The sequence below is a fragment of the Cottoperca gobio genome, chromosome 9 (assembly GCF_900634415.1).
Source record: "Cottoperca gobio chromosome 9, fCotGob3.1, whole genome shotgun sequence".
Taxonomy (NCBI): Eukaryota; Metazoa; Chordata; class Actinopteri; order Perciformes; family Bovichtidae; genus Cottoperca; species Cottoperca gobio.
In genome coordinates, this window is record NC_041363.1 from 18,786,398 (window position 1) to 18,802,241 (window position 15,844).

The following is a 15,844-nucleotide window of genomic DNA, read 5'->3' on the forward strand; positions in this document are numbered from 1 at the left end:
GTAGTGTTGATAATATGTAAACTAGCATGCTTTAGTTATATAACATGTTATAGTTGCATGCTATTTTTATCAGGTTTATAATTACTTTTCATTAGAATTATGTTCTTATTCCTTTAAGGGTCATTGTAACTCATAATACTATACTACTACTACTACTACTACTACTACTACTACTACTACTACTACTACTAATAATAATAACAATAATAATAATAACAATAATAACAATAATAATAATAACAATAATAACAACAATAATAATAACAATAATAATAATAATAATAATAATAATAATAATAATAATAATAATAATAATAATAACAATGTCATACCGTAAAATCGTTATATTTTCTGTGACGGTTATCGTACCACAAACATTTCATACCATCACAACCCTATTTCAAAGACATATAATGTGTGTGCATTTATGTGTATAAGCTCAATTTTGAAAATACTCTTCATGTATAATAACATGTCATGAATCTATACTGTATATATGCAGTTACTTGTGTGTGTGTGTGCGTGTGTGTGTTTATTCAAATATTTACTTCCAGTTTTTTTGTTGTCGCCTGTATCTGTGTTGCTCCATGCCTGCGTGTGCCCGTGTCTTCATGTTTGTCAGTCTGTCTGTTTGGATGGATGTCTGGGCTGCCACAGCAGAGCAACATCACAGTTGAGTCAGACAGGACGGAGCTCGTTTTGACAGAGGCAGTGAGACGAGGGTGGAGAGAGAGAGAAACTGCGGAACAGGATGCAGAGCTAAAAAGCAATCATCAGTGATTTTTTCCATTTGTGTGTGTTTTTGAAATGCAATAATGAGCTCCGAGGTGTCATATTAGCGAAAAGTATTGTTCTGAATGATACTTAAAATATATATTTGCTACAATTCTTCTAGCGGGACAGACTTTGAAGTCATTTTCATTACAAGCACATTTCAAGCAGCCATAGAAATCTCACTTTTTGCTGCATGCTTACTCAACTCCTGCTGCACTTTGGCTTCATCCCTCAGAGATTTCGCTTGGAAAAGTAATTTTGCTTCTTCTCAGTTTTCAGAGCCTATAAAAAATAATATCCGGGTGACTTCACTGAAAGATACAAGGATTTATTTTTGAAATACGCCAACTTGCCTTATCTAAAACAGCCTTGTCTACTGCACTAATGGAGGACAGACACAGAATACATGCAAGGGACCTGTAAACTAGTAACTAGCTCTTGAACTTAAGGACTCACGTTTTGCACAAAGGTTAAAAGAGTGCATATTTAAGTAACAATATATGTAAATAAATGTCAAGAGTCTTTGCTAAATAAAGACAAAGCTTTGACCTCAACAAGCAGTCTTCCGTTTAAGTGCTTATTATTATGCAACCAAAAACGACAAAACAAAATCTAACCGAAAAAGCACTTAAATGAAAAAAGACAGTGAGGGACAAAGAAGCTTTGTCTTGTTCACTGAGCTCACAGGGGAATCCATACACAAACCCACACACTAGGTCCAATTTTACCAGATACACATGTGATTTCTCTCCCTCGTTTTCTCAGTGTGCCTCCACCACAACCATACAGTATAGCAGCTGTGGAAGGAGTGCTTCTTGACAGGAAGTTGATGTAGGTTGAAGAAATGTGTAGGAAACACTAGCATTTGTAGGTTTTTTTTATATTAATAAACCGGATACACTGAGTGTGTGTTTGTGTATGTGTGTGTGTGCAGAGTTGGAGATGTGCTATAATTGGATGGAGTGTTTGATTCATGGTTGCTGGATGTTTCAGAGGAAGTCCCTTTCATCTTTTTATCACTCATCTAACACATCTCTCTCCTCTTTTATTTCCTCTGTCATTCTTTTGTTTTCTCAAACTTTGTTTCTCCCCTAACCCCCGTCATCGTCACCACCGCTCCCCCCCATCTGCTTCCTCTCCCCCTCTGTCCTTGGTGCAGTGTCTCTTTCCCTTTTCTTCTTCTTCCTCTCACTCTTTACTCTCTTTTCCCCACCTCCGTCTCTCAGTTTGCGGCTTGCCTATCTGCATGTCTGTGTTTCGGCTGTGTGGGCGCGATCCTGTCAAAACCTGATGTGTGTGTGTGTGTGTGTGTGTGTGTGTGTGTGTGTGTGTGTGTGTGTGTGTGTGTGCGTGTGTGTGCGTGTATCTATACAAATGTGTCAGCATGTGTTTGCTTTGCTCATGCATCTGTGCATTTGTGTATATGTTGGTTATGTGTGTGTGTGTGTGTGTGTGTGTGTGTGTGTGTGTGTGTGTGTGTGTGTGTGTGTGTGTGTGTGTGTTTGCAGTTGGGTTTTGGTGATCTTTGTGTTTGTTCTCTGTAAGTATGTCAGCATGCATTTGTGTGTGTGTGTGTGTGTGTGTGTGAGTGCATGATGTGTGTTTTCATTTCTATCTGTGTGTCTGTACTATGTGAGTGTGTGGTGTTGTGTTTGTGCATTTTCCTGTGTGTATATGTTGTGTGTCTGTTTGTTTAAGAATGTTATACGTCTTCCCTTTTTAGTTTCCTGATCTGTCTGGCTTTAAAAGAATATATAAAAGAAACCCATCACTTTTTTCTTTCCTTTGGAGGAAAGAAAGAAAAATGGAGAAGAAAAAAGGACAGAAAAATTGGACTTGTCAGATCGATTGCAAACCCAAAGCTCAGCTTTGATTTTACCACGCCTAATCAATGCATCTTTACATGCACATGCACACTCTTCCGCACAAACACATGCAAGGAGATAACAGCTTTGAGATTTTCTTAGCTGCAGGTTCAGCTTTTCAAACGAGTCAAGAGTGTGGCACCAAGTGCCTCTCACCCCCGCTCCCTACTGTTTCCTCCTCCTCTCTGTGGTAGAAAACTTTCTAAGAAGCGCTTTTCACTCGGCATAAGAGTGCTTTGCCCTTGTGTGAAGGCTTTGTAAGAAGTTATTTTATTATTTAGATTTATGTATGATTTTTCAGCAGGGTGCCTCTTGTATTTTAAATCAAGCTCCCTCAACCTTTATGGCCCCTAAAAATGAATGCCGCTTAAGCTGCCTTGTTGCTCGGGTTAATGTGCAGAACGGGCACTGCAGTTCTACTTCACACAGTTTGGGGTTTTAGATATTTCACTTCAGAAGCTTTTAAAAAAAGCCAAACTTGATAAGTAATTCTCAGAGAAGTGGCTTGTGTTGACGATGCTTCTCTCCAGAGATATCATTTTATTCAAAAATAAATGCTCTATGTGGGTGTTTTATAGAATATTGAATAATTGGGACTGAGGTTTTCCTCTGTGTGTAAACCCTGATTCATAATGCAATGAGTTGGCACAACAAAGTCGACACACTTGACCCTGACAGTCCTCACTAAGTGTATTCTAACCAAACCCAGCTGTCTGCTCTCCAAACAATCTATGACAGCCATGTTAAGCTCTCAACTGCCATCTTTAACAAGGGCTGCAGTCGTTCACACGTATCTGTCTGTCAGTAGCAACACTTAGCTAACTGTTTAAAGATGAGAGGTTTCTGCTCCAGTCCTTATTATGTCCCTATTTGTCAAGATTAGTGAACATAACTTGATGCATATCACCATGGTAACTGAGTTTGTGCATACATATTTACTAATAGGCTATACAAGTTGTGAACTCCTCAGAATATAGTATGATGTTAGAGATGCAGCTGTTACAGAATAACTTTTATTTATTTGTTGTGTGTGCTTTCTGATCTGCGCCTGCACAGGAGGAATCACATTTGGATCATTGTTACGCTGCTGGATTTGGTGTTATGAATGTGGTTTTACACTCAATGAAGAATCTAGTACTAATATGTTTTCTTCTTCTAAAAGAGTATGACCTCTGGCTGCATTTCAAAGCTACAGTCAACACCAGGGAATGTAGCATGAGGACAAATACCTAAAATCTTTTTATTTAATATTTGTAAAAAAACTTTTCATTCTTGAAAAGTACACGTCTCCCCCTTCTTCTCTCTTTCTTTCTTAGCTACCGACTTAGCAGCAACTGATCATGTTTGGTCAAATGCCAAAGCTTTAAAATCTACACTGAAAGCAGATGATAATGAAATGATATAGATATAGACATAATCTGAGGGATCAGAAACAAAGAAACCCCTTTACTCTGTGTACAATCCCAGTAGGGATGTCTGGCACATATCTGGCACAGCTACTTCCAAGGTGCATGGAGGAGGTTTTTTTGTTGTTTAAATTGTTTTTGATACTACGAGAGATGCTGAAGTTTGAACCTCTTCACACTTTATACAACGCAACAGCCTTGCAAAATTCCTAGTTGTATCTGTTGTTTACACTGTGTCAGGGAGCTGTACAAGTGTGTTATGTTGTAAGGTGGCTCTAACATGTTTACAACTCTGTGCATTTAAATCAGGTGGACAGAATATTACAATGAAATACATTCCAGTACAACAACACTACTAACTTTATGGCCTCACATTGCACCATATTATAAAGAGTTAACACACAAATAAGTAAGTAATCTCAACAACAAGTGATTACTTCAAGTAAATGAGTATGTATTTCAAAAGTATCGTATTAACCTGAGTGACATCATATTGTTGTTTTTTATTTTTGCGGGTTACATTTGTGAAACTCAAACAACATGTAAAACCTCTCGAAGTCAGCATTAAAGTCCAGTTTTGGCCAAATGGGACAAAAGCTTGAACCTTATTTGTTACAGTCAACCAGCATACATACAGTGTACTGCATAATGCTGCAGCTCCACACAGTCGGGAAGAATAGTTGAAGGCACAGCAGGGGATGACACAGGAGAGAAGCTATGGTGGGATGTGATTCTAGTCTAGGGGGGATACCGAGGAGTGGGACTTTAGTTACTATCTTTAGGCACAGAAGTCCCATTTTAACATTGTGCTGGTTGAACAGCTGCTACACACTGGCCACATCCTGAGGCTGCTTTGGAAAACTCAGGTTCTGTGTCTCTTTCTTGCATCTATAAGAAAGAGTCTGCTGACTATTGAAGGACATGTTGTTCAGTGCTACCTGATTCGGTTCTGCTCTATAAAGCCCAAACTGTCTCAAATAGAGATGCAGGATAGATGCATTAGCACAACTGCTACAAAAGCTAGCGCTGTGCAGTTAGCGGAGCCGTGCATACAATATGTCCTGAAATTATAATTACTTAGCTCTTCTCTCCACTCCTGGCTGAACAAGTGGCTGAGCTCTTACACCAAAGCTGAGAGCATGCATTTTACAAACAACAAAGCTCGTGACCTTCTCTCCACCTCCTGCCTTCCTCTTTCACTCCCCTGTTCAAGCTCTCATCCCTCCTTTTCCTCTCTTGCTCTCATCTGGCTCTCATGTCCTATATCTGTCTCGCTCTCTACCCCTTGTTCTGTTCTCTGATAATGTTGCTTAACCTCTCTTCCTTTCTTCATCCTCCCTGTCCTTGTCTAAAGCTGTCATCTCTCTTTCCCTCAACGTTCTGTCTTTTATTGACCTTATCTCATACCAGCCAGAGGCTTGAGGCAGGACAGTGTCACTGAGAGGAAACCATTTTTAACAAGACTGACTGACTACTCTTATACAGAATTGACCATATCCAGCAATCATGTGTACACATCCCAGCCACTCTGTTATCTCCTTATATGATAAAGATCTAACATGTTTAACAAAAAATGAAAAGGTTACTGCCATGTCAGATTTGAGATAAGAGCCAGAGAGAATGTAAAGAGACAACAAGAGACGCAGGATGAGGTGAAACATGGTGGGAGGACAAGAAAATCTGATAAAACAGCAAGCCTTGTTCGCTTTTTCTCTGAAAATCTCTAAGATAATTGTGTTCAGACCTATTAGCATAGTCAAATCTAACTTTGCAACACAAGAGCCAGGGTTTAAAGACACAGGAGGAGACAGAGATGTGGCATGAGGAAGATGGCGAGATACAAGACAAAAGTTTGACACAAAGACTTAGAAAATGGCGAGAGGAAGAAGAGGGACTTTGAATAGCAATATTAATTTTGAGATTAGGAAAAAAAAAAATATGGAGAAAAAAAGGGGAACGGATACAATTAAGTTTGGTTTGTCCAGTCAAGTCCCTGGTTCAGATGGAGCAAGAAATGCTGAGCTAAGGAAAGGGAGAGGGAGAGAGTAAAAAGGGTGAAAGGGGGAAGAATGACAGTCAGTCACTAGAAGCGGAAACTGTGAGAGTAGATATGGAAAGAAAGTCAAAGAGGGGAGTGGGTGAAATTGGAGCTGGAAGAGATGGATTGGGATGCTGAGAGGGGCAAAAGAGAAAAGAGGAACAAGAAGAGAAAAGCTAAGCAGAAAGGGACAGAAACAAACCCTACATCTTTTGGAGGTTGGAAAGATGTGAAACTTTTTGAAACCCACAATTGCAAACACTTGTATTTGTTCAAATATAAGGACACTAGCATACGTGACAGATGGGAAGCAGCAGTGACGTTCTATGATTTACAAAGATGTTACAGTTCCAATTTAATTAAGTCATCCTGTTATACACTACACTTATTTTTTTGCATGAAAGCAGTTTATGGAAACACAGCACTGATTCACACTTTATATCTCCACCTCTTTAAAAAATTGGCTTACATTTATGCACGCTATTGGATGGCGATGTGACAAAACATAGCAGAGAGGTGAGAGACAGAAAGAGTACGAGAGGCAGTAACAGAGAGGTGATGTGGGGGGGGGGGGTAGTTCTGTCTAAACCTACTCTTGCAAGGGGTTTGGCAGTCAGCAATATGTGCACTTTTAAAACAACATGAAACAACTAAGACAACTTAAAAGAGGACACATCTTCTGTTCCTAAATTGTTGGGAAGTAGGCCTAAAGAGAAGTTTCTTCCTGTCTTTAAAAGCCTGACAATATACACCAAACACAGACAAACTCCATCAACAAGGAAGGATGGGATGGAATTTATTTCTAATTCAAGGATATATTTACCTTAGCTGACTCAGGATCCAAAAAATCTGGACCATACATTTCCAATAATGCAACTTATAGCTATTTTTCATTAGATCCTTTGGTCTGGGAAATGGCCACGTCAAAGACTAAACACCCATTGTGTAACACAAGCTTTCAGCTATACAAGTGACTTTGACACCATCAGCGGTTATTCTCTCAGATTTCACAAAGTTTCTCCTGAAAGACAGAAGACATTATACAACTGTTTTCCCAAGCTGAGCAGTGCTCCCCATTACCAGTAGAATGACACTAATATGGTAAATCGTTGGAGATCCCCTTTAACATTTACAAAATGACCACCAGTAAGGAGAGCATTGTGCAGGATAGCATATAGAGAGACAGGCATAGAGAACAAGAGATAAAGAGACCACCAAAATAAGCTCATGCTTGTGATGAATGTTCTGCTCAGGAATAGAAACCTCATCCCTCTCTCATCCTCTCTCACCCTATTACCTCTCCTCCCCAACACACTTTCCTTCCTTTCTTCCCCATCTCACACCATCTCTGTCTATATATCTCCCTGTATCCATCTGTATCCCTCTCACTCCCCCTATCTCTTTCTGTCTCTCTCAGATAGTGTGCCATCTGTGTGATCAATGGAGTTAATTCTTTTCAGGAAATTCTCCCATGATGGATTTTTCTTTGCTGTGCTGTGTCTGCACTGTATTTTTCTTTTTTCTTTTCTCCAGGTGGGGGGAGGGGGGGGCAATTTGCTTCTGTGGATAAAAGCTTTGAATGAAGCAAAAGCAAACTAATGCTTTTCATCAAACACAACATTTTGTTGTATTCCAACAGTATCGTATCGTACACATATTTGACTTTTAACTGCACTGTAGGAATTGCTTTGCTCTATAGCTCTAATAATGTACAAGGAATATTTGTTCAAGTGTACAAAAAACCCTAAGCAAGAAAAATAGGAGGACAGGCAAAGAGAACCAAACAGATGGAGGGGAGCAGGGAGTGGAGGGAGAAGTAGTTTGTACATGGTTTGTCATACTTTAAAGGAAAATTGGTAGTAACAGTAAATCAAGAATAACATTCTGGAGCATATTTGACACCTTCTGCTTTGGCAATGCATGGTCACCCTGGACCATGCCAATGCACCACCGGCTGAAAATAAGACTGGAAGTTTGCACAGAAAAGTTTAATAGAGCTATGGATTATGTGTGTGTGTGTGTGTGTGTGTGTGAAGGTGTACGTATCGAAGTTCATGTTCCTGCTGTGTTTATGCAACAATTTGATGTTAACTGACTGTTTGTTGTAGCAGACAATGCTGGTGCCACATTGAGTTTGTCCAACTTGTCACAACACACACACACACACACACACACACACACACACACACACACACACACACACACACACACACACACACACACACACACACACACACAACCAAACATTTTCAGACAGATACTCAGACCATGCTGATGTGAAAGATAGCCCTAATAATGTGTGTATGTGTTTGTTGTGTTTGTGTTCCTGTCTCTAATTAAATAAGAAACTCTGAGTCAATATTTAACCAACACAATATCAAGCAGCACTGATAGTATAATCACATCTCGGCATCTCTCCTTCTCACTCTAAACCCATCTTGCTTTGCTTCTCGCTTTCTTTCCTCCTTTCTCTTTCTTCCTGTCCTACACGCTCCACTGTGTTTTGATTATTGGCTGTGTGTGTGTGTACTTGGAAATAAAGCAGGATGGGCATTTTTGGGGGGGAAGTAGGATCACAGATGGGCTTTGTCAAATCTCTGTACATCTGGCTTTGTTCCTGTCCAATTTAAACACACACACACACACACGCACACACACACACACACACACACACACACACACACACGTATACACAGTATACATGATCACTTATACAAAATCACACATATATGCACATATACATACAAGCACATGCAGACCGACAAGAGCACTCAGAAATCAACAGACACTTAGAAACATTTGTCCGCATGCACGCACGCACGCACACACACACACACACACACACACACACACACACACACACACACACACACACACACACACACACACACACACGCACTGTGCAGCAGGACACAGCGGGTATGGACTCCTGTTGTGGTTGGCAGTTGCCAAAGTAATGATGCCAGGGAATCTGCCAAGTTTAATGGTAGCCAATGACATACCAGTGTTTGGATGCCAGATTTCAAAGGGCCAACCCTAAGTTGTAGTATAGCGCCACCTATTGCGAGCTGCGATTGGCCTGCCTCGCGTGTCTGTAAGTTATGTTAACTTACTTTTTATTTAAGTTTACGAAGACGTCAAAAAAATTGTGACAACAGTATCATTTTATAATCTCAGATTACTAACATAACAAGCAACTGAAGGTCAACTGCAAGTTTATAAAATAATAAATAAAAGGTTCAACTCATCTGTTTGAAAACCATAATAACGAATACATAAAGAAAATAAATATGATCTGAGATAAAGGGAATACATTTGTGTCTGATGTTTCATAACATTTTAATGATTCCATCCAAGGGTCAACTTTTGCCTGCATGAGAAAGCTCTGCATGTGTGTTTGCCTGTATGTGTTTGCGTCAGCTGTTCGAGGTCCCTGTCTGGGATTGGGACATATGCTCTGTAAGACTCCTGTGGACACACACAGACACACATGCAGGCCTTTGTACCTCAAGGACAACCATAATAATGAGAAAAGCAATAAAAAAACAACAACCTAAAGCTTGCTGAGGCTAATGTGCTGATGTGTTATCTGTCAGTCAACAGTGGATGATTACAAACTACATTTGAAAATTCACTCACTAAATTTTAACCAGTCTTTTTTGCATGTGACTCCCAACATCTCAAAATAGATGATAAGCTCCAAAACATGGAAATGACCCGGCAGGCATAAATGTGCATAATGCCGACCTCTAACACTACATGTAGTTTGGCACTAAATGATTTTAGATTACTTTTATTGGCTGTTTTATTTTATTAAAGTATGGATGAAGCCAAAGAAGCTGTATATTTTAGCATACTGTTAACATGAAAGAAATGTGTCCTCTCCTAACCCTAAAAAGTTTCCCTCAGCATTCATTTGTTAGCCTCTTACAGCACATGCCCAAGCACATAACACTCGGTGTCACACATTTTAACACACTTTTATTTTTAAAAACGCATTTTTCTTTTCTTCTTTTTACATTTCTTTCCCCTTGTCAACATCTGTCCTTAGTGTGAAACATGCATACTATATTCCAATTATTATTCAGAATATGACAATGCTTTGAATTTGATACAGGTCACGTAAACAGCATAATCCGAATTAGGCTTTATTTAAAATGTAGAACTTTCTGAAAAAAAGACATGTGGGATATGTCGATATCTTTTAGTTTATTTAGGAGCATTCTTTGGACATGTATACAGTGCATTCCCAATACGCGTCTCAATTGGGGTTAACACAGTTTGCAACACACTGCCTCTTGCCTGTTTATGGCCAGCTCTTTGTGCTGTACACAAACCAACTCGCGAGAAACACACCTACTTTTTAACATTATGACACACTTGCATATCAACAGGTTTTTGGATATGCATAAATATGGCAACGCAAACCTTTTCAAGAAATTAGTTGAAGGAATAAAAGAGGGTTACATTTGGTGCAGGAGGGCCGATCCATTCAAAACATTTGCCTGGATTTTTCGGTGAGAAAGATTCAACCAGAGGCAAGTGGATGTCATTTGTAATAAAGTTTATGCAGTCATCCTGCGTAACATAAAAATGTCAGTATCTCCAATCCTTCACAATTTCTTTCCCTTCTGTTCTCCTTTTCTTCTCACTGCATTTCAATTTCTCCTTCCCTGCTGTCTCACTCTTCTTTCCTTTATGCTTCATGCTTTTATGCTATGTTTGTGTTTCTTTCTCCTTTTTGCTGTCTTTTTTACTCTAAACTTATCCTTACGTGACCATGCAGCATAACCAAACCAGCCTACTTATTCATGTTGCACTGAGGTATCACTTTATTTCTCTGCTATTATTTATTAGTGAAGTCGTCTCAGTTGGACTTGCCCCAGACAGCGGTATGCCGTCCCACCCTCATTATATTTTCACACTCCGCTACCCTAGGACACAAGGAAACACACACACATACTTTTCCGCTCAAACCCACTTCTGTACATGTGTGTTTTGTTTGTGCCACCACTAGTTCCTTTGTGTGTCAAAATGGAAATCTTTCCATAATTTCTTTGTATATTAAAATGCACTATTTTATACACTTTCCCTGTGGAACTTTTACACTACTAGCTATTTCATGTATTCATGTTTTATAAATGCTTTTTTACAGTATGCTTATTTCTATTGTTGGCGGCCGTCATTCCCATACTAAGTCAAGCACACTGAACATGTCATATCCAAAATCACGTTTGAGTGGGCATTGTTTGGATGCAGTTTGTTAAGGAGAGCAAAAGAAGCGGAACGCATTGTCCAAAATGCAATCTTAGAACGCATCGGCTGTCGTCTGACGATGATTTTGCTTTTCATTAGCCTCAGCTTCCCTTGTCAACTGGTTACTTGTAAAACAATCCGGTCATATAAGTCGTCTCAACTCCATTCTTGCGTCTCAAGTTGCTAATGAGTATATAAACAGACTGCCGCAAGGAAGTCTGGGCCTGGATATCCACTGGCTATACCAGAACCTGCAAAATAAAGCCCGGGGCCCCTTAGCCGATGGGATCCGAGATTGAAGACTCACAGAATAATCACAATATATTTGTTGTGGCTCATGTTGGTATTTAACTTTCGCTCACATTCAAAAAGTTTACAATAAGTGATCAGTTTGGTGGTTCAGTGCACAATATAATGCTGACAAGCCAAACGGCGGATGAATAACAAATAGTGATGGAGTATAAAGGGCATGGATAAAAACTTCCTCCCATCCACAGAACAGTCATTTCAACCTCTTGTCCTCTTCAGAAATGAGATACTGCACCAAAAAACCCGATAATCCTCGGCTCCAAACTCCCAATCTTTGTAAAAATGTCTGGTAAATAAATTCACCAGGAAATTAATACAAACTAAATGTAAATATATGGAAATAAACTGCCAAAGAGCAATATGTCATTTCTGATATATGCTAGCGTAATGCCTTTCGAATGGGGATTTTAAACAAGTGATGCATTAATGTAGATCCCTGTGTCGATCCCTTCTGTATACATGACGGAGAGATAGAGTGTTGAAGCTCATTTTTACTTGTAGAGGAACTGTTAAGAAACAACATGTACTGCGGCGTATGTTTTGGCAGCAGGTTGTAATGCATGTGTGAATTTATGTGTAAAAGCTGATATATATGTGCATGTGTTTATATCAGCGTGTGTATACAATATAAATGCATTTCACAGGTCAATGACTCTCAGATTTACACACTGTTTGTTGACTTGACTTAAATAGATGATTTGGATGCTTTGGATTTCAATTACAAATGACGCTGTAAGCATTCCATGTTTCAGCCAGGCTTTGCATTACTTTTCTGTTTTTATGAAAGGAATGTTTTTATAACTATAATACATTTAATAATTTCCATTCTTTCATCCTTTTCTCTTTCTTTTCTGCTTTCCTCTCCTCCTTACTCTCCTCAGTTTCTGACAGCCAAGCAGGAGCAGCCGGAGTTGGAGCAGGAGGAGGGCCGGACTCCTCCCAGTCCCGTTTCTCCTCCTCTCTCCCCACCTACCTCCCCGTCCAATGCCAGCTAAGTAGTGCTGACTCCGCCTTCTTTCTGCGGGAAGCAAATCAGGAGGTTATGCGAAACGGCAGCCTATCATCGCGGACTGAGCCCTTCTTCCTCCACCAACTGGAACCAGCGGTCGCCGCCCAGAATTCCCTGCCGAGCGTCAATTGCAGCTACGGAAACCTGAGCATTGAGCAGCCAATTCCAGTGGATCTGCTTCAGGGTCCACCACCGCATCTGCTGCGGACGACCAACCATGTGACTCTGAACTGGAAGGTCAAAGGTCAAGTGGTGGTGCCCAGAGTGGGGTCAACACGCCCCTGGATACAGGTACTGGCAGTTTAATGATTAATTTTGAATGTTCATTGATCTTTCACTCATAAATGTTTTAAAATATAAAAGGCTTCACACATTTAATATGCCAATCCCATACAAGAAGCATGATAAAATCCAAAACCAGAGATAATTAGAGGATTTATTCTATAAATGCATCATGTGTCTGTCTATTTACTCATGCATTCAATCATTAGATAATCATTATTGACTACTCTAAGCTTGTTCTAGAAAAGTACTTTGGTCCATTGTTACTGGAAAAATACAGATTAGTGCAAATTTAAAGAATATACTCATTAGTGCATATGCAGAAATTTGTCGGCACATAAAGAAAGAAGAAGAAAATGGTTTCAAGACAATAATTGTTTTTGCCATTTACAATCTTTTTTGTGTGTTTAAACATGATTAATAATTTCAGCCGACAATTACAGAGTAAGAAAGATAGTATTGGTAGTTTTTTTTGACATATCTTGTTGGCTAGCTGCTCATCTATTAATCTACCTATTATGACATTATCATTATCGCCATTTGTTTTGTCCACAGGTACTGTTTTATCTGGTAGGGCGGCGTTGGGATGAGCCTGACCCTCCTCCTCAAGCCCTCCTCCCATGTGTCAGAGCCATAGGCCATCCGTGACACCAGTGAAGCAGCACCCTCGGCGGGCTGCCGACTCGTGGGACCATCTGGCATCTGTGTTGTCCGTCTGGAGATTCCCCCAGCTTGGTTTACACCACCGCAAGTGAGAAAAAGACCTCCTGAAGTGACTCTACCATCAGTGGATGTGTATTACTCAATCATACCAGTGGATGGGGCTGGTCAAGAGTGTCCCTCCATTGTTAATGAGCCATGGAGAGTTCAGAGTGCTAACGCCGGGCCTCTTGGAGGCCTGGGCCTCGGGGGGCAGTGGAGCCCCCTTGTGGATGCGGGTCTTCAGGACATGCTGAAAGCTGGTTCAGTGGTAATGACCATGGGCCTGGTTCCTGCCAAAGGAGAAAAATTGAGACTGGATGAAAACGTGGAGGTTCTGGTGCCACCCAGCCCAGTTCGGCTCGGCAAGACGGTGGCGTTTGGTGTCTACATGAAGACGGGTTCAAACACGGAACAGTTTACATTAAGGTGGGAAAACAAATGCATATTTCATATAAATTATTTGGCTTTGATTATATTTTCTATTCCGTACTTTTTTTTGTGTCTTATTTCACTTTTTGTTTGGATTCTCTTTTTTCTACAATCTCCACTTCTTCCTTTTCGCCTTATCTGCTCTCTCTCATCTCTCAACATCGCCGCCTCTCGAGGTTGATGGCTGTCACCTTTGTGTACTCAGCCTCTTTCAGGAGCCAGCAATGCAAATAACAACCTGCATATTCATGACTGATCCAAGGAGAGAAGAATGAGAAGCGGGAGAGGGAAAAGGGGACTGAGAGGGACTCAAGGTTGGGGGAGAAAATGAAAGAAGGGGCATGACATTATAATAGATCCTGATTTCTCAAACTGAAGGGTGATACCCAAAATGCCTCTCAGGTGTGCTTTAAGAGGTCACCTACAAAATAGGCAATGGGTTTTTCTGCGCTTGTATTCCTGGAAACAAATTTATTTTTGGTTCGCTGGCTGAAGATGAGTTTACAACCCCTGATCTAGACTAAGCATGCATATCTGCATCCCATCTCTGCCTCATGATTTCACTGACTTTAGGGATTTTAGGCTGACAAATGACAGATTTATCATTTTTCACAATTTATTATATCCCAGAACACAACACTGCGCCTGCATTACTATAACAATATACTCATGTGAGATTGGAACTATTGAGAATATTTTATAGAGCAATTCTGAGCAACTAAAATGAAAGTATGACTAGGAAGCCAATGTAGTATACATTAAGCACTTGTAGGGAAGATGATCCATGGGGGTTTGAATACAATTACAAACATAACAAGTGATAACAGACTTGAGACACTATTCACTATAATTGAAATCACCATTTTTGGTCTGATTTAATCTTTTAAAATGGATATTATCAAAACATTTCCTACATATTGGTTAGAAGATACAAAAAAGTTGTGTATTTCTTTGTGCCTGAGGTCATCTGAGGACACTGGAGGAAAATAACAAGTGGCGAGACTGCACTGCACCTTGTCCCACTACCTGCTGAAAAGATTCACACACACACACAGATGGAGGGGAATAAATATTACACTGACACATTGCGTACCCTTATTTCTCTCTGCCATGTACACACAAACACACACACACACACACAACACACACACACACACACACACACACACACACACACACACACACACACACACACACACACACACACACACATACAGCAAACAAGCATGTACAGCGTCTGCGTATTAAGCACACACACATAAAGACACATAGAAGTGATGGGGTGGCCTCTTTGGTCCCCCCTACAAACACTTTGTCTCTGTCTTTGTTGTGCAAGATCCCTGCTGTGTGTGTGTGTGTGTGTGTGTGTGTGTGTGTGTGTGTGTGTGTGTGTGTGTGTGTGTGTGTGTGTGTGTGTGTGTGTGTGTGTGTGCGTGTGTGTGGTACTGCTACAGAAAGATAGTGCTGGGAAAAGATCACCTTCTCTTTTTTTATGGCTTCACATCTTCCTTTTTTTCCACGTTTTTCTTCTTTTTTTATATATCCGCAGGTCCTGCTCTGTTCTATTCTATTCTGACATTTTTTTAAGTCTAATGCAATGTGTGACCATTTTGTAGAATGTCCAATTTAACAATCTCTATGCCATTTATTCTACTTATCTTTCTGAGTTGTGTGTGTGTGTGTGTGTGTGTGTGTGCGCGCGCGTGCGCCTGCGTGTGCACGACCGTCCTACCTGCAGCTCTCGCCCTCTGCCCTAGCATACAGTCCCATGGAT

The 15,844-nt window shown here is 40.3% G+C and overlaps 1 protein-coding gene across 1 annotated transcript in view; it reads left to right on the forward strand.

Annotated features, from left to right (window-relative positions):
* LOC115013078 (transmembrane protein 132D) overlaps positions 1-15,844 on the forward strand; it is a 211,007-nt gene that overhangs the window by 37,413 nt on the left and 157,750 nt on the right. The window contains 3 exon segments of the mRNA XM_029439060.1: positions 12,530-12,948; positions 13,495-13,575; positions 13,577-14,067. Coding sequence (XP_029294920.1) covers positions 12,530-12,948; positions 13,495-13,575; positions 13,577-14,067 — 991 coding nt within the window.